Genomic DNA, 19655 nt, shown 5'->3' on the forward strand with positions numbered 1-19655 from the left:
AGGTGTATTCCTTTTAAATGGCATTGTTTATAAAATACAGATAATACTTGGCAATGTGATGTTAGTAAGATCTTGTAAAAGCTATAGTTTTGTCTTAGTCTTCCAGACTTACCATTGTTTGGTTACATCTTTGAAGTTAGAAAATATTAAGAATCACCTTGCATCTGTTTTGCAGTTCTAAACATATACAGTTTCCCACAATGCATGGTTACATACAAATATATTAGAATACCATTACTGTTCCTGTAGTTTTTATTTGTTGTGCTTATGAAATAAGTGTAGTTTAAAATGTTAGAAAACTAACATAATCTTGGTAAATAATTGTTTCTTTTTATCCATGACTTGGATACATGTGGAAATCCTGTCCAATAAATTCAGAAAGAAAAAAAATCACTGTAAATAAAAATAGTTCTGTGAAAAATCAAGTGATGACACTAACAAATCAAGCAGAGATAGTTTCAAGATGTGCAGAAATGTGACCTTTGAGGAAAAATATCAGAACAGCTTTTGTAAAAGTTGGCTTTGATGCACAAAATGCCTTGGATGGACATTTCAGTGGTCTGCTTCTAACTGATGTGTATATCTTTGTTAAAGAGTCGATAAACAGTTTCAGAAGGAGTACCTTGTGCAAATAGTTGAATATGTACTGTGAAGGGTTGTAACATCCTGAAAATGTGGATCGTTGGAAGTCCTCCGTTATCTAGAAAGAAGCTCATAATGATTCTCAACACATTTCCAATAGAAGATCAGGAGACCTTCAGTAAAGCCCAGACTTTAACCCTATAAAACAGATCTGAGACTTGCCAGGCTTTATGTTCAACAAAAATACCAACTACAATAAAACAAAAAAATCAAGACAGAGCTTCGAGAAAATACTGAATGGCCTTACACTACACGTTTTGAGAAAATATAGACACAATGTCACAAAAATCCAGGTTATTACTGAATGATAAAAATGATCATACTACATATAATAAACTTAGAAGCTTTATTTATGTAATAATTTCTTGTAAATATAATTTTTTTTTTATACATGTATATACCATATCAATGACAATTTTGTGTACAGATCATGAAGTAATAGTTGAGGTGCTATAATAAATGTACACACCACTATATGTCTGATGGGTCCTAATAATGTGCCTAGTCAGTGCAGTGTAAGATTAACTAAGGAATATTAACACTAAAGACAAAGCTAACTTGGAACTTTTTCAGAATAAGTACCACCATTAAAATGCACTTTAGGACACTGTTTTCTATTAATTTTTATCTGACAATCATGGAAAACAAAATTTGTTTCACACTATATTTAGTCACTTTGTTTTCTAGCAGGTTCATAATATCCTACTCTGATTTCTTTTAATTCATTTTTCAACAGGTCTTCTGACTTGTATACACACACACACACACACACACATATATATATACCATGAAACACCTTCAGTGTAAAAAAAGCTCAATAGAATTAGTATGGTTATAATAAATAATTAAACAACACTAATTCAAAATCATATATGTATATGTGTGTGTGTGTGTGTGTGTGTGTGTGTTATGTGATACAAAATTATATATATTATGTAATATTTAATATTTTCTTAAAGAAGATTATGTAATACCATACTGTGCAACTTCACAGATGACTAGTGTGTAATTAGTTTCCAATCAAATATTTACTCAGAACAAAACAAATATTTTGATTATGATGTCATTCATAAAGGTAAAATGAATAATTTTACAAAATATTTACTTACATTTTTCACAGCTCCCAAAAACTTTATTCCTCAGCCCTTAAGAGATTATAATAGTTACACACTTATGAATTACACAGGTTTTTTAACAAGACAAAATAATACAGGTTGTTTTCAATCACACCAGAAACCTGAAAGAGTTTGCTTAATATTATCTCTATTTTCCCTTCGGCTCCTAGTCACGGAATTTGCTTCTCTTTTTACTTTCATCCTGTGTCCTTGAGATATTTCCCGTTTCCTAAAATGTTTCTTCACCCGATTTCGAATTTCTTCTGGTGCAATTGTTGCTGTACTTGTGACACTGTCAGCATATCCTTCTACTTGGCTGTTGGTTTCTTGTAGACTTATTCCTTTTTCCACTTCATTTACTTCCAAATTGTCAGTGTTCAATTTTTGGTTATCTTCTAAAATTTTACTTTTTATTTTTACCTTCAAAGTCTCAAAGTTGTCATCATCAATTAATACTGGTGGATTGTCATCCAGTTTAGCGCAGTGAGCTTCTTCTAAGAATCTCTGCATCATAGAACTATGTTTTGGGGGGTTTTCAATGTTTATTTGTGCAAGTGTATTACTACAATAACTTGCTTCATTCTCTTCTATGTCATTTTTATCCTCATCTTCATTCATTAATTGAATAGCCTATTTATAACAATAGTTTATGTATACAAGTTGCAACCAGAAGTATGTAAAAACAAGAAATACACAGCAATTTATTTTTTCTTGCTTAACAATTGATATGGCAGATCTAAGTTTAAAATATAATGCTATAGGTAAAAAACAAAAATTTATTACAGCACAAAAAAAATAGTTCTTTACAAGTTCCATCACAAACTAAATAATTTTGTTTAAAATAGAAGAGAGCTACATTTGATTAATGCTTTCGTGTTTTTCACTGGGTCAAATGATACTGGTATAAGTTTCAAAAACTACCTGATCTTTCCCTTAAAATCACCGATCAAATAAAACTAAAACATTCTAATTTAGATCTTGTTATAGTGTATTTTTTATTAAATTTGTTTTGGATACAACCCAAATAGCTAATATTTAGATTTTTGCCCTATATTAGTAATATTTTTTAAAGAAATTAAATATTTTACCTGTATAGATTCAAGTAGTTTGAAAAATGTGAATTTTTGAAGTCACTGATTTAAGAAAGTAATGTTTTAATTAACTACACATTTTGTTTCACAGCTTCTAAGTCTAACAAGAACAAGTATATCGGTTGAAAGCTGGGATTATTTTCTTCTTCACAAACTTGTTTAATACAGAGGTTTTTTTTTCCTTTTATTGAATGTAAGTTTCTGAACATACATTTACTACATCTTTTGGGATTAATCATTCTAAAACAATCCATCAAAATCATAGTTTTGGTTGTTATATACTAGGTAATTGTATCTTTAATGATTCACAAGCTTGTTTATTTTCCGAAAGTAAACCTCTTGTAGTTACTTTCTCCTTTAACAAACACACCTCAATTTGACTCTTAATATATCTTATGGCAGACTACGTATGAGATCAAAGACTGGCAAGTTCGTTTTTAAAACAGAATTTCTAAAAGGATTATAGAAGTAATTTTTATAAGCAAGATAAATAAATACTGTAGGTTTCTATTGGTTTTTATGTTATGAACTCTTTAAACAAAATACAGTAGCACATAAAATCAGTTCACTTGAGACTGAACTTTACAAAGCTTGCATGAAAACTGGCTTTCAGTTAAATGAATATGAACATGTTGCTTGCTTGCCCAGCATACACTTATGTAACAATGCAACTTATTTCATTCTAAACATCAAATTTATAAAAGATATTAAAAAAAAAATCAAAGTGAGGTTAAAAAATGTCAAGTAGTTATCATGCTTTTAGTTTCAAGTGTGTGTGTCAAATAGTTTTAATTCTGAGTTACTCATTTTAAAGCAGTTGCAGAAATAACCTAGAAAGTCACAGGGCTGGGAAGTGTTAAGCAATTTGTGAGTCTTCTTTGAAAGATTGTTTAGACAGAGTATTCACAATGAAAACTTTGTAGAATGGATGGCAAGTGTGCCCAGTTGATGTGGCATGCTTGCAACAAGAATAAAAGAACATAAAGACAGTACAAGACTCATGGAAAGACAAAATTCAGAATAAACTGAGAGAAAACTAGAATCATTGACACAGACAAATTCTGGAAGACAAGAAATATCAAAGAATCATTTTATATTAACATTATTAAACCTTCACTGAACAGAGATTCCAGATTACAGGTGAGTAACTTGTGAGTAGCTGCCACTGGTTGAATCTACAGGAAATCTCTCCTCCAATCAGAAACAGTAATAATCCAATCAATCACAACACGCTCTCCACAATCCACCAGGACATTATAAAAGACTGTCAGCACCTTCACACACACAAAAGACTTTTGAAATGTCGTCCTCTACACTGTCTCCACAACAGGCAGTCCATCCATTCTACAAAGTTTCATCAGTTTGTGAGCCTTTGTGAGAAAGTAAAATAGTGAAAACAATAACGGAAAGAGAAAACTAAATTAATCTAACTGGTGCACTTGAGTTCGACATGCTGTGTCACTATAATCCATCACATACTATTTGTGTTATTTTATAATACCAAAAATAAAATTAATTATTTTTACAAATGTTAAGTTCTCAACCACAATAAATTTTACAACCAAAAGAATTCAGAGTTTCTAAGTTTTTGGCTGCAACTTTTATTTTACCAAAGTTTTCAATATACTTGAGATGTTTTTTTCATTAATGCACTTCTTAGATCTAAAAGCGTGATCTGACACTTGGTTTACTAATTTTGAATTTATGAAGAAAGATTAAACAAACAATTTATAAAATGTTGATTATTTTGTTTCATTGCAAAATATCCATTAACTTTCTGTATGATGCCTTAATATCTCCTACATAGTGTTTTTTAATAACACTATGTAACAAAATTTTTACTTGTTCTTGTTCCTGGGCAGAAAGTTTTATTTCCCAATTGCTTATGCCTGATGTAAATGGAAAAGACTTATTTTTCCCTTCAAACTTTGTTTTGTGACCTGGGAGCATATAACGAAAACATGATGGGAGACTATGTTCGGGGGCTGATACATGAAAGTGATTTACATTACAGTAACAAATCTTAAAAAACTACTCACTTCTAAACATTTTTGTTCATTTATGTATAACTTTAGTATAAATACATGTAAATCTTGATTCATATGTTGTTTTAATCAGCCTTTATGTAAATGAAAATGTGCAAATTTGCCCGTTTTTACACAGAAAGCAGGTTAATTTCTCAATTTCGTTATTTAGGTCACAAAAGCAAAGTTTGAAGGGAATGATGGCCATTTTCTGTACTTTTGCAACATAAGCATTTAAGAAATAACACGTGCTATCCAAGAACAAAATTTGTGTTACACAGTGTAATGAGCCAACTGAATAAAACCATACCTTCATTCTCCATTCTAATCTTCCACAATTTAAAAATTGAATTAATTTTCTCTGTTCATATGTCCCCAAAACTGTTTGTTTTCTAGTCATCAACTAGCTCAAAAAAGTACAAATTGTAGGTTTTTGCTGGTAGTCCACTAGTCCCAAAAATTAACAGTGTGCATTTATTATTAGTTGTCCATTAGTTCCCAAAAGTTAATGTTTAATTTTAGCAATCAACTAGCTCACAAAAATCATGTTTATCAATACTATGAGTAAATCTCAAACCTCTTCTAAATCCTCTTGGATTTCCTTGGAGAAACCACTTGCTGCTGTACTGAAGTCTAGAGAGTCTTCCCGTCTAAATAAAGATTACAAAACTTTGACAGATTGTTCATCAACACAATATGACATTTTTCTAAAACAAGAGATTTATGATTTTCAACATATACAACATGGCATGATTTGAACTATGCACACTTCAAAATACGTAATTAGTGATTTGAACAAAATAAAATTTTTCTTATTTTAAAGATTATTTTCATTAAAAAAAGAATCATACATGAAAAATGAATTATCTAGCAATTATGCATGTTTTCTGGGGCAACTAAGTAAAAAATAAAAAATGGCTACAGGAAAGTGTATGATATGTAAAGATATGTTATCTGTTCCAATAAATATATTAATGATGACTTTTGTACTATTTACATAGCAATATTTCCAAGATGTCAACGAACAAGACAAAAATATACTTACTTCACATCAGCAAAACATGGATAAAGCTCACTTTGAAAGTCAAACCGTTTCTTAAAAAACTCCCAAACACATGCCACATCTCGATCAAAATACCTGACAATAAAAATTTGCAAACTCAACAAAAGTAATAATCAAAATTAAAGTGGTATGTCTAAATGAATTTGATACACAGATCTTACTGTATTGATATCTTAAAATACTAAAATAAACATGTAAAACACAACACAAAAGTATCAGACTGTGTTAAATAAAGAAATAAAATCCATACAAATAAAAAAAGGTTCGTTGCTTATAAGTTGCATGGTTCTCAAACTGTTGTCTGTGGACCACAACAGTATATAACCAAATTACATATTATAATTTGTTTGTTTTTTACAAAAGAAGTAATAATGTTTGATTAAATGTAAATAACGTTTGATTGAAATTTCTTTAACTTGTTTACGGCATTGCTGTATACCCATAGAATCACCTCCTGCAGACAGAACTACTTGAATATAGGGGTCCATAACAAAGAAGTCTAGAACCACAGAACTAAGGGACAATAACAGTTTTCAATATGCTAGCTATATTGGTATTAAACTGTATCAGTAGGCTATGACCTAACATAAATATTTTGAAAGTTTACAAAAGTAAAAGAAATGCTGGGTTTTCTTAGATGCTTTCTCTAGACATTTCTATGAGTAGATGACACAAATCTCACAGTATGGTTAGAACGATATGAAAGACCATGAAAACAATGTCACAACAAGCACCATTTTACAACACGTATGTAACAAAACCAGTAGGTCTCAGCTTCCTAAAATTAATCAAAAATTCTTTGAAAGAACTGAATGACAAGAATAAGCATGCAAATGGTTAAAACTAGGCTTGATAAGATTCGTCTTTATGTTATTTATTCATTTAACATGCCAATTCTCAGTGATTTCAAGAAAAATGTTCACAAATGAGGCACACTGGCTGGTAAAAGACTAAATATAATCACAGTTTCATTGAAAAAAGATATGCATAGAGCAGTGGAGGCATACTGGTCTGAACAGAAATCAGTATTAGTAAACAAAGTGACCTGGTACTATGAATGAAATATAATATAGGGATGTAGTCTTACAACCATTAGTTATACACTATATGCAGGTGTAAATGTTGAGAACTTTTCTATAAAGGATGGTAATACATTATCACTATGCTTAACTGGAAAGCTTCTTCCTGACACAAAAGAGTACAAAGTGAATGGACTGGCCTGGGTTAGTTGATGTAAACACCTTGTGCCCCAGTTAGCTGATGGGAACACCTTGCACCCGAGTTAGCTGATGTGAACACCTTGCGCCTGAGTTAGCTGATGTGAACACCTTGCGCCTGAGTTAGCTGATGTGAACACCTTGCGTCTGAGTTAGCTGATGTGAACACCTTGCGCCTGAGTTAGTTGATGTGACCACCTTGTGCCTGGGTTAGTTGATGTGACCACCATGTCACCACAAGTGTTGATCCCTTTCTATACTACATCATTTAATGTGATATATGTATCTTCCTGAAAGCAAACTTTCAGGAAGTGTTACAAGTTTTTATGCACAAAATGTCAGACTTTTTCAAATTAACTATTTTTTCCTATGTATATAGTCAGTGTTGCCTACTATGTTTGCAGTCTGAAAATTTTCAAATTTTATTTGCAAAACCTTTTCAAACCTCCCAAATAACTATCAAATACATTTTATACTAAAACTTTATATTTTCTCTACTGTAATTGACTCATTTGATTTAGCTAACCTTGGAACCACTTTAAAACAAAATGAAATAAATCTAAGTTACCATTTTTTTATAGAATGACTGCAGGTTACAACAGAATACTATAATTATTCAATATAAGCAGCTTCAGGCTCATAACATTTGTTTCTACTTTATTATTTCAATGCCATCTGAATCACGGTTAACAACCCTGCCATACAGATATATACATCTCTCTACTAATAACATGTGCAATGGGCATTCCATTACGACAATTGTCCAACTTTGTGATTTTTTTTTCAACTCTTAATTCATATTAAAAACACCCAAAATATCTAGCTTACATCATTCAAAAGCAATCCAATCAATCAGCAGTAACATTTGTTGACCCACAATTAACTTTAAGATAACTTCTTAGGACTATGCATGTCAAGACGGAGTACTGTGACATGTGAATTTAACAACATAGAGAACACTCTGGGTGTTATAAAAAGCAGTGATCTCCAATTTCAAACAATTTTTTTTTTTCCACACAGAAAGTAGAGAAATTTTATTTGATACATAAAAACATATTTTTATGGATTTTTTTTCAAACTTTTTACAGAAATAGATATTTACAACTTACAATTAGGCAGCAAAATTGGTCTAAACATAAGAAGCACGTATAAAGGTATTCAATAAAAACTGTTGGATTTTGACCAGAATTTCTGTGCATACCTATACAAAAAGGAATGTGAGCTATTAGTATAAAAATTTTTACTACTGCTTCATCTAAAAGTAGAAGCAGACCAGTTTTATTTTTTCACCTTTTGAACTGAAGGTGGCTGAAATAATAATCAGTGATGTTGAGAAAACCCACTTGTAGAGAAATATAAAGGTGGCTGAGTTGGAGCAGCTAAACTATAGTATCAGAGCACATACAGATATACAAACATTGGTTAGGCCAAGTAAACTAGATTAGCAGTTTCAAGCTCAAGATTTTGAAAACAAACTGTATAGGTGGATGGTTATTATTCATTGTCAACTTTTAAGCACAAATTTCCTAAGTTTAATGAAACTCTCTTAATTAAACAATTGTGATTTCATTACCTTAAGTTGCACACTCAGTCCTTTATTTCTACAGTGGTTTTGATTAGATTCATAAATAATGAAACTTTCAAATAGTGAAATGGAATAGTCCATATTGCTGTCAAATAGGTTAGTTATTTTGTAAATATTTGTTTATATATCTGTGTACCACTTTCAGGTTATTGTGACAGTGTCATGCACAATTCAAAAAATTAACAAAGCCACACTACTGGAAAGTGATGGAACATTCCAAATAGCCAAACTCTCTGTTGTTATGCACTCTTTTGGCAAACTCACCAGACAATGAGCTAATACACAGTCTGGTACTGATGGGAAACCACATAGCATAGCAACCCAAAGACTTAATGGGAAACAAAAAGTTACTCTTATACCATACTTTAGAGTAAATTTAATATCACATATGAAATAAAAATAATTTAAGCGGTCTGAAAATATGAAATGGTTTAACTTGTTTTTTTAAATGAAACATAAGTTCACAACAAGATAAACTGAGAATGTTTAGCACCAATTCATGTAACATCTATTTAATTCAGAAATTTTTCTGATAACTTTGACTATGGAACATATTTTACAAAGAGCTATATAGGACTGATTCCTAAACACCATGTATTGTGGGCCAAGATGGCTTTCTAGAAAAAAAAAAAAGATAAGTTTGAGCCCTACTTTGTATACCTTAACTTCATATTTGATAGGTAACTGAGATAAATAAATTTTACAAAATCAAGCTTGAACAACAAGGAAGTAGAAAAGAGCAATCCAGAGAGTCAAACTTTGGTAAATTCCTTTGTAAGCCAATCAAAATTAAGATCACTCATGAAATGAATTAATGGCACCCTAATCTATTTATAAAAGCCAGCATGTGCCACATCACACTTGATTTCTCAAAACTTGGAGAGTTATAAATGCCAAAATGTATTTATTTATGTAGAATAATTTGATTACTGTCTGCTCATTATGACTTTAGTGGTAGAATTGTAATGGGACAGTGAGAGGTAATGGTACCTCTTACAAGTACAATGAGTATTAGTATATGCCTAAAATAAAGATAGTGTGGAATCACCTAGCCTACAGTCAAAAGCACAAAATGTAGCCAAGTAAAAATATTAATTGAATTTTGAACTTAAATTTTTTCTAAATTATTTTCCATTACAATACAAATGCTTTTACTAAAAAAAACTAACATTTTCACTCAATGGAGACTCTAAATCAGTGGTTCTTAACCTTTTTCAGTGTTTGCACCCCTTTCAAATCAGTAATCATTTCTCGCACCCCCTGGAAACTTAAATATAAAAAAAGCTAAAAATATAAAGCATACTCTTATGTAAAAATATAGATTTGCTTTAATTATTCATGGGCATCCTCGCACCCCTTGGGAATCATCTTCGCACCCCTGGTTAAGAACCCCTGCTCTAAATTAAGAATGTCTATACATTACACTTACAACTTTCAGTACACATAATAAGAATGATATTAGGTTATACTTTTGTTGTTAAGCAACATGACATAAAAGGCATTGTTGGAACATAGTGTTACCAAAATCCACTGGCTTTTCTATATATGTTAGAAGCTGTTAATCTAATTATTATATGAATATGCCACAAGTTCATTTCGTGAATGATCTCAATTGGCTTGCAAAGGAATTACCTTGACTGCACTTCTGTGAGTCTTGGTTTGTCAAGCATGATTTCTCAAAATTTATGTCTCAGTTACTTATCAAATGTAAGGTTAAGGTATACTATGAGGTGGGGAAGGTGGTACTTGTTCCATCATTTTTGATGGGCTATACACTAATTCATAAAATAAGTATTAGTTCCAACAATGGCTTTTATGTCATGTCGCTTAGCAACAGAAGAATAAACCCATAAACAACAAGAACTGTATACACACACATTTAATACATGTACTGTTGTGGATAAATGTTTTGGGCAATGTCCTTCTTCATATTTTAAAAACTGAAGAGAAGATTCTTAACTGAAAACATTCTGAACCAAAGATATTGTCACAATACAAATTCCTTTGTTTCAAACATTCGTAAGCATTGTGACATATGTTTAAATGTTACACTGCCATGAGACCTTTGATTTAGAATGTTTTCATTTATGTATTTACTGTTTGGTTACTGAAACCTGAAAAAGGGCATTGCCAAAATGTAGTATCCCCAACAGTATATGCATACATACACACATACATATCCGTAGTAAAGTCAATGTTATCTTTTGTGGTTTGATGTACAACATACTTCTTTTGAGTTCCTTCAACAACCACTATATACAATTTTCTACACAGTTTTATACCAACTAAGTTAGTCTGTGCACTGAAAGTATAAAATGAAATATATAAACCACAAATCTGGAAAACACATTTGTTAATTTCTTAATATAGTTGCCATAGAGTAAAGAGGCTTTTTTTCCAAATTAAAAAGGCTTGTGATGTAACAGGAAATAGTTCAATTCAGAAACAATTTCAGCTTAAAATTAAAACTATATTTTTATTTTGATAAATTTTATGCACATGGCTCTTGAATAGGTGATCCCATGTTAAGTCTTTAGGCTTATTATATCAACACTGACTACACTTATAGGGTTTCACAGTACTACCCCTCTCATGGCCCCCTTGCAACCCCCTCCCTAAATTCATAAGAGGAAGACAGTAATTGACTATTCTAAATGGATAAATACATTCTGGATTTTTTAACACCTCCTAATTTGAGAAATCCAGTGAGACAAAAAGATGATCAATGCTTTTCTGAAGGATAGGATTAGTTTACTGTTTGTTGGCACCAGCCTATGTTGAAATTAGGTGAAAAAATAGTAGTAGTGTTGTTTGAAAATAGAATGGTGACCTTGTGCCATAGCAATATTTCTTGTTATCTGTCTGTCCATCACAATTTTGAAATGGCTGATGATTGGAGATGATGTAAATAACTTCCATCAATGTTGGTCAAATTTCATACGTAGAAATCAAGAAATTCTCCCAAGGATCTTGTTTGATCCTTCTCAAGGTTACACAGAGAAACATATGAGTAGATATGCATAAAAGACATACACAATTCACAGGTCATAGATCATTGTGGTCAGAGGGAACAAAAGCCAGAAATCTTATATAGCATCTGTTCCCTTTATGTGTAAATCTTTATAAAATATGAATAGATTAGTAAATAGATAGAGATGCCTGGAGTTTGTAATGTAATCAGAGATCAAATCCTGGAAATGTTTAAAATGCTTCTCTTCCTAAGGATTTTGTTTGATCCTTCTCAAAGTTAGATTAAAATAAGTTGAGAGAAATGCCTTTAAAGTTATGTACGATTTTCAGATTAAAAATTATCTGGGACCTGGAAGAGGCAAAAACTCAGAATATTATTAAGGCCACAGGGCATTTAAGATGATTATTCTTTTCTTTTAATTTTCAAGTTGATGTACTATTACTTCATAAGTCTCATTGGTTGAAGTTAATAGTTGTCTACTAGATCAAATATAATCTGGAGAAAAAAGGCCAGCTTTCCAAGCCCTAAGTGAAAAATTAATGTCATATTTAAAAAATTAACTTAGAAACTCATTTCTATTTTACTAACATTAATCTGTGCTGTAATCTTATGGTCTTCCAGTGAATTTGTTTGGCCTTGGTACCCCTTGAAAATAAGAGAAAATCCAAGGTAAAATGGCTTTGCTCTAAAAATGACAAACTTCTTAGCCAGATCCTTAACGTTGTTTTTTCCTGTTGGTTGCTGGTGAAATTTAAGCCTACTCTATAACACCCTAAGTAACTATCAAACGTTTTTCTAAGGTAAAAAACAACGTTTTATCTGTTATTTTCTCTACATTAACTGTATATACAAAAGGTAGACCTGAATAACCTTGTAACCATTATAAAAAAAATCAAGAAATAAATCATAATTATCAACTTTTCATTCTAGAATGACTGCAAACTGCAACAGGAAACCACAAATGTTTAATCTAAACAGCTCATATATCATAATAACATATATGTATTTATAATACTGTCATATACCACGTACTGAACATTGAGTCCATATTACATATTGAATAGCATAACTCTGGCCTTTGTAAAATAAAAATGTTTGAGTATTTGCACTAGTGAACCAATGTTTTGTAAAACACGGTAACATTTTCATTATATTACAAAAGATGACCTAGGAAGGTTGAAACATTGTTCTCTCCTTATCAATAAAAGAGTTAATATCCATACAAGTTGTTCTGAGACACATTTTTATTTCAAGTGGGTTTCTCATCATCAAGAATTTCCTATCACTATGAGAATTTTTCCAGCTTTTTAAATGTGATTACAGCTACTAAACATTCAGCATATATCTTCAATATGATTCCCATGGGAATAAAGGATGAACTGGAACCAAAATAGACAATCTTCTGTGCAGAAAATAGAAATATGTCACTTGTAGTATAAAACACCAGAGAACTATCGTGAATTTGTGAAAAATGAAAGATGAAAGGCAAGCATGACAAGTGGAACTGATTTCCTATTTTACTGTTCTGTAAACAAATAAAAGTAAAGGCTATAAAATATATTACAATGAGCAATTTACATTAAATTCCACAGTTCTGAGAGGGATGACAAATAAATCAGAGAAGAGGAAAAACCTGGAGAACAAATGTTGTGGTTTTCTATACTAGGAGAGATTGAGGATTGTTTTTTTAATATCTTCGTATCAAATTAACAACTTAAAGTGTATATAATATTAAAATCTTGTTTATTAATTATACCTTGATTAAGTTTATTTGTATAAAATATCAAAATAATGTAATTGACTTTTGAATGTATTTCTCTAAACAGTAAAAAAATGCACAGTGAAAAATAACGAGATAGTGTTAATTGTTTTAAACAGTGTCAAACATAAAGTTTGTTTCCACATACTGCTAAGATGAAAAATATGAAAACATTATTTGGTGAAATAAATTATTATGAAACATAACTCACCATTCAGCATTAGGATGCATTGTGGATACCATCTGAGGAAAGTCAATTAATGTAGCATGGTCCTTTTCATCCAGCATGATGTTAAACTCATTGAAATCTCCATGTATAAGCCCATGATTGGCTAATCGCACAAGCAAGTTCATTAAGTTGTCATATAAGACTGGAGGGTCAGCAACATGGTGGACTTGACATCTTTTTTATATATTAAACAAATGAAACAATTACATTTGCCTTTTCACCAGCTAAAAATGTTTGACACATATAAAACTCAATAACAATTTTTTTGAGCAAAAAAAATAACTTTTCCAATTGTTTTAATTTATTTCAAGTCCAAAGTCATTTGGAGGGTCAATCATATTTCACTCTCTCATAGCATAAATTTCAAATCTTAAAAAATATTTTAATTTTCTATGTTCTAAGTTTGTAACATTAAATTTAATTGAGGTCTTCATGTGCTACATTTGTCTTGAGTCATTATATCTTTACAGACTAACCACTCAACAAACTTATCTGTTGATTTATCCAATGGCTGCACCATATGCTATATTAATTTGTGTAATTTAACTGTGAAAGTCTCAACAATGTCCTAGTACTTCTGATCCTGCTGACCACACATTTATTTTTTGGAAGTTATCCTGAAGAAAAGTTTCTACACATTCTTTAGTGTAATTGAAATTTCATTTTATTATATATACAAACATCTAAGCATGCCCTCTACATTCTGACACTCAGTTACATGACCCCTTTCAAACATGTGGTCAGCTTCTGGTCAGTTACCTCTTTCTTTCTTTGTGAACCGGAGAATGACCGAAGAAACTCAAAATGTTGTTCTCTCCTCTACGTAAAAACTTTTCTCAACCCAAATGAGCCATTTTTACAAATATAATTTCATTTTGTTTTAATTCAACAACAACAAAATTTCTGAATAAGGTTAAATTTAAACCACAAAACTTGATGTAAAGCTACTCTTCTGTGTATCAATATCAGCTTCCATCAAATTTGCAAATGGTCATGGACTTACAGATGACTGACAGATATGATTAAAAAGAAGACAGTGTGAACACCAGTCTTATTTTCGTAGTTTGTAGAAATGTAACCTGATGTTGACAAACTTTCTTGTCTATCTGATCGTAGAGGGCAGAAAGTTTATTTCAATTTACAATTCCTCCTGATAGTATCCATACTCCACTTTTGCTTTACTGTGCATTTTGTGAAGTTTAAATGTTTCATAACATGACAGAACTGTGAAATATAGCAAACTGTCAAGAACAACAACGTTCTTTATTACTGACTTTAGACCAGACATCACTTTATGGTCAGTACCAAGTTGCTTGTTTCCAGATATTACACTATGGTGAGTACCAAATTGCTTGATTCCAGACATCACTTTATGGTGTGTACCAAGTTGCTTGTTTCAGGACATTACATTATGGTGAGTACCAAGTTGCTTGTTTCCAGATATTACATTATGGTGAGTACCAAGTTGCTTGTTTCCAGACATCACTTTATGGTGAGTACCAAGTTGCTTGTTTCCAGACATTACATTATGGTGAGTACCAAGTTGCTTGTTTCCAGACATTACATTATGGTGAGTACCAAGTTGCTTGTTTCCAGACATCACATTATGGTGAGTACCAAGTTGCTTGTTTCAGACATTACATTATGGTGAGTACCAAGTTGCTTGTTTCCAGACATTACATTATGGTGAGTACCAAGTTGCTTGTTTCAGGACATTACATTATGGTGAGTACCAAGTTGCTTGTTTCCAGACATTACATTATGGTGAGTACCAAGTTGCTTGTTTCCAGACATTACATTATGGTGAGTACCAAGTTGCTTGTTTCCAGACATTACATTATGGTGAGTACCAAGTTGCTTGTTTCCAGTTTCCAGTTGCTTGTTTCCACATTACATTATGGTGAGTACCAAGTTGCTTGTTTCCAGACATTACTTATGGTGAGTACCAAGTTGCTTGTTTCCAGACATTACATTATGGTGAGTACCAAGTTGCTTGTTTCCAGACATCACTTTATGGTGAGTACCAAGTTGCTTGTTTCCAGACATCACGTTATGGTGAGTACCAAGTTGCTTGTTTCCAGACATCACGTTATGGTGAGTACCAAGTTGCTTGTTTCCAGACATCACGTTATGGTGAGTACCAAGTTGCTTGTTTCCAGACATCACGTTATGGTGAGTACCAAGTTGCTTGTTTCCAGACATCACATTACAGTTATGGTGAGTACCAAGTTGCTTGTTTCCAGACATCATCACATTATGGTGAGTACCAAGTTGCTTGTTTCCAGACATTACATTATGGTGAGTACCACCAAGTTGTTGCTTGTTTCCAGACATTGTTTCCAGACATCACATTTATGGTGAGTACCAAGTTGCTTGTTTCCAGACATCACATTATGGTGAGTACCAAGTTGCTTGTTTCCAGACATCACATTATGGTGAGTACCAAGTTGCTTGTTTCCAGACATCACATTATGGTGAGTACCAAGTTGCTTGTTTCCAGACATCACATTATGGTGAGTACCAAGTTGCTTGTTTCCAGACATCACATTATGGTGAGTACCAAGTTGCTTGTTTCCAGACATCACATTATGGTGAGTACCAAGTTGCTTGTTTCCAGACATCACATTATGGTGAGTACCAAGTTGCTTGTTTCCAGACATCACATTATGGTGAGTACCAAGTTGCTTGTTTCCAGACATCACCAAGTTATGGTGAGTACCAAGTTGCTTGTTTCCAGACATCACATTATGGTGAGTACCAAGTTGCTTGTTTCCAGACATCACTTTATGGTGAGTACCAAGTTGCTTGTTTCCAGTGAGTACCAAGTTGCTTGTTTCCAGACATTACATTATGGTGAGTACCAAGTTGCTTGTTTCCAGACATCACATTATGGTGAGTACCAAGTTGCTTGTTTCCAGACATTACATTATGGTAGTACCAAGTTGCTTGTTTCCAGACATTACATTATGGTGAGTACCAAGTTGCTTGTTTCCAGACATCACATTATGGTGAGTACCAAGTTGCTTGTTTCCAGACATCAGACATTACATTATGGTGAGTACCAAGTTGCTTGTTTCCAGACATTGTTTCCAGACATTGGTGAGTACCAGAGACATCACATTATGGTGAGTACCAAGTTGCTTGTTTCCAGACATCACATTATGGTGAGTACCAAGTTGCTTGTTTCCAGACATTACGTTATGGTGAGTACCAAGTTGTTTGTTTCCCAGACATCACATTATGGTGAGTACCAAGTTGCTTGTTTCCAGACATCACATTATGGTGAGTACCAAGTTGCTTGTTTCAGACATCACGTTATGGTGAGTACCAAGTTGCTTGTTTCCAGACATCACATTATGGTGAGTACCAAGTTGCTTGTTTCCAGACATCACGTTATGGTGAGTACCAAGTTGCTTGTTTCCAGACATCACGTTATGGTGAGTACCAAGTTGCTTGTTTCCAGAGTTGCTTGTTTCCAGACATCACGTTATGGTGAGTACCAAGTTGCTTGTTTCCAGACATCACTTATGGTGAGTACCAAGTTGCTTGTTTCCAGACATCACATTATGGTGAGTACCAAGTTGCTTGTTTCCAGACATCACATTATGGTGAGTACCAAGTTGCTTGTTTCCAGACATCACATTATGGTGAGTACCAAGTTGCTTGTTTCCAGACATCACATTATGGTGAGTACATCACAAGTTTGCTTGTTTCCAGACATCACATTATGGTGAGTACCAAGTTGCTTGTTTCCAGACATCACATTATGGTGAGTACCAAGTTGCTTGTTTCCAGACATCACATTATGGTGAGTACCAAGTTGCTTGTTTCCAGACATCACGTTATGGTGAGTACTTGTTTGTTTCCAGACATCACATTATGGTGAGTACCAAGTTGCTTGTTTCCAGACATCACATTATGGTGAGTACCAAGTTGCTTGTTTCCAGACATCATGGTGAGTACCATTGCTGGTGAGTACCAAGTTGCTTGTTTCCAGACATCACTTTATGGTGAGTACCAAGTTGCTTGTTTCCAGACATCATGGTGAGTTATGAGTACCAAGTTGCTTGTTTCCAGACATCACATGGTGAGTACCAAGTTGCTTGTTTCCTTGTTTCCAGACATCACATTATGGTGAGTACCAAGTTGCTTGTTTCCAGACATCACATGGTGAGTACCAAGTTGCTTGTGAGTACCAAGTTGCTTGTTTCCAGACATTACATTATGGTGAGTACCAAGTTGCTTGCTTGTTTCCAGACATTACATTATGGTGAGTACCAAGTTGCTTGTTTCCAGACATCACATTATGGTGAGTACCACATTGCTTGTTTCCAGACATCACGTTATGGTGAGTACCAAGTTGCTTGTTTCCAGACATTGTTATGGTGAGTACCAAGTTGCTTGTTTCCAGACATCACATTATGGTGAGTACCAAGTTGTTGTTTCCAGACATTTCAGACATGGTGAGTACCAAGTTGCTTGTTTCCAGACATTACTTTATGGTGAGTACCAAGTTGCTTGTTTCCAGACATCACATTATGGTGAGTACCAAGTTGCTTGTTTCCAGACATCACGTTACATGGTGAGTTTCCAGTTGCTTGTTTCCAGACATCACGTTATGGTGAGTACCAAGTTGCTTGTTTCCAGACATCACGTTATGGTGAGTACCAAGTTGCTTGTTTCCAGACATCACGTTATGGTGAGTACCAAGTTGGTGAGTACTTGTTGTTTCCAGACATCACGTTATGGTGAGTACCAAGTTGCTTGTTTCCAGACATCACGTTATGGTGAGTACCAAGTTGCTTGTTTCCAGACATCACGTTATGGTGAGTACCAAGTTGCTTGTTTCCAGACATCACGTTATGGTGAGTACCAAGTTGCTTGTTTCCAGACATCACATTATGGTGAGTACCAAGTTGCTTGTTTCCAGACATCACATTGGTTATGGTGAGTACCAAGTTGCTTGTTTCCAGACATCACATTATGGTGAGTACCAAGTTGCTTGTTTCCAGACATACCAAGTTGCTTGTTTCCAGACATTACATTATGGTGAGTACCAAGTTGCTTGTTTCCAGGTGATTAAGTTGCTTGTTTCCATGGTGAGTACCAAGTTGCTTGTTTCCAGACATCACGTGAGTACCAAGTTGCTTGTTTCCAGACATCACATTATGGTGAGTACCAAGTTGCTTGTTTCCAGACATCACGTTATGGTGAGTACCAAGTTGCTTGTTTCCAGACATCACTTTATGGTGAGTACCAAGTTGCTTGTTTCCAGACATCACATTATGGTGAGTACCAAGTTGCTTGTTTCCAGACATCACATTATGGTGAGTACCAAGTTGCTTGTTTCCAGACATTACATTATGGTGAGTACCAAGTTGCTTGTTTCCAGACATCACATTATGGTGAGTACCAAGTTGCTTGTTTCCAGACATCACATTATGGTGAGTACCAAGTTGCTTGTTTCCAGACATGAGTGTTGCTTGTTTCCAGACATTTATGGTGAGTACCAAGTTGCTTGTTTCCAGACATCACGTTATGGTGAGTACCAAGTTGCTTGTTTCCAGACATCACTTTATGGTGAGTACCAAGTTGCTTGTTTCCAGACATCACGTTATGGTGAGTACCAAGGTTGTTTCCAGACATCACATATGGTGAGTACCAAGTTGCTTGTTTCCAGACATCACATTATGGTGAGTACCAAGTTGTTTGTTTCCAGACATTGTTTCCACATTATGGTGAGTACCAAGTTGCTTGTTTCCAGACATCACATTATGGTGAGTACCAAGTTGCTTGTTTCCAGACATCACATTATGGTGAGTACCAAGTTGCTTGTTTCCAGACATCACATTATGGTGAGTACCAAGTTGCTTGTTTCCAGACATCACATTATGGTGAGTACCAAGTTGCTTGTTTCCAGACATCACATTATTATGGTGAGTACCAAGTTGCTTGTTTC

General features: G+C 33.4%; 1 protein-coding gene across 2 annotated transcripts in view; it reads right to left on the bottom strand.

Annotated features, from left to right (window-relative positions):
- Positions 1 to 1752: 1752 nt before the first annotated feature.
- LOC143243212 (serine/threonine-protein kinase RIO2-like) overlaps positions 1753 to 19655 on the bottom strand; it is a 32333-nt gene continuing 14430 nt past the window's right edge. For both annotated transcript variants that reach the window (XM_076487035.1, XM_076487034.1), the window contains exons 4-7: positions 13679 to 13870; positions 5918 to 6010; positions 5450 to 5522; positions 1753 to 2387 (exon numbers count right to left, since the gene is read on the bottom strand). In XM_076487035.1, the coding sequence (XP_076343150.1) occupies positions 1863 to 2387; positions 5450 to 5522; positions 5918 to 6010; positions 13679 to 13870 (883 nt within the window). In that variant the 3' untranslated portion in view covers positions 1753 to 1862. The remainder of the gene's footprint in view (positions 2388 to 5449; positions 5523 to 5917; positions 6011 to 13678; positions 13871 to 19655) is intronic.

The sequence above is a fragment of the Tachypleus tridentatus genome, unplaced genomic scaffold (genome assembly GCF_004210375.1).
Source record: "Tachypleus tridentatus isolate NWPU-2018 unplaced genomic scaffold, ASM421037v1 Hic_cluster_2, whole genome shotgun sequence".
In the NCBI taxonomy this organism is placed as follows: domain Eukaryota; kingdom Metazoa; phylum Arthropoda; class Merostomata; order Xiphosura; family Limulidae; genus Tachypleus; species Tachypleus tridentatus.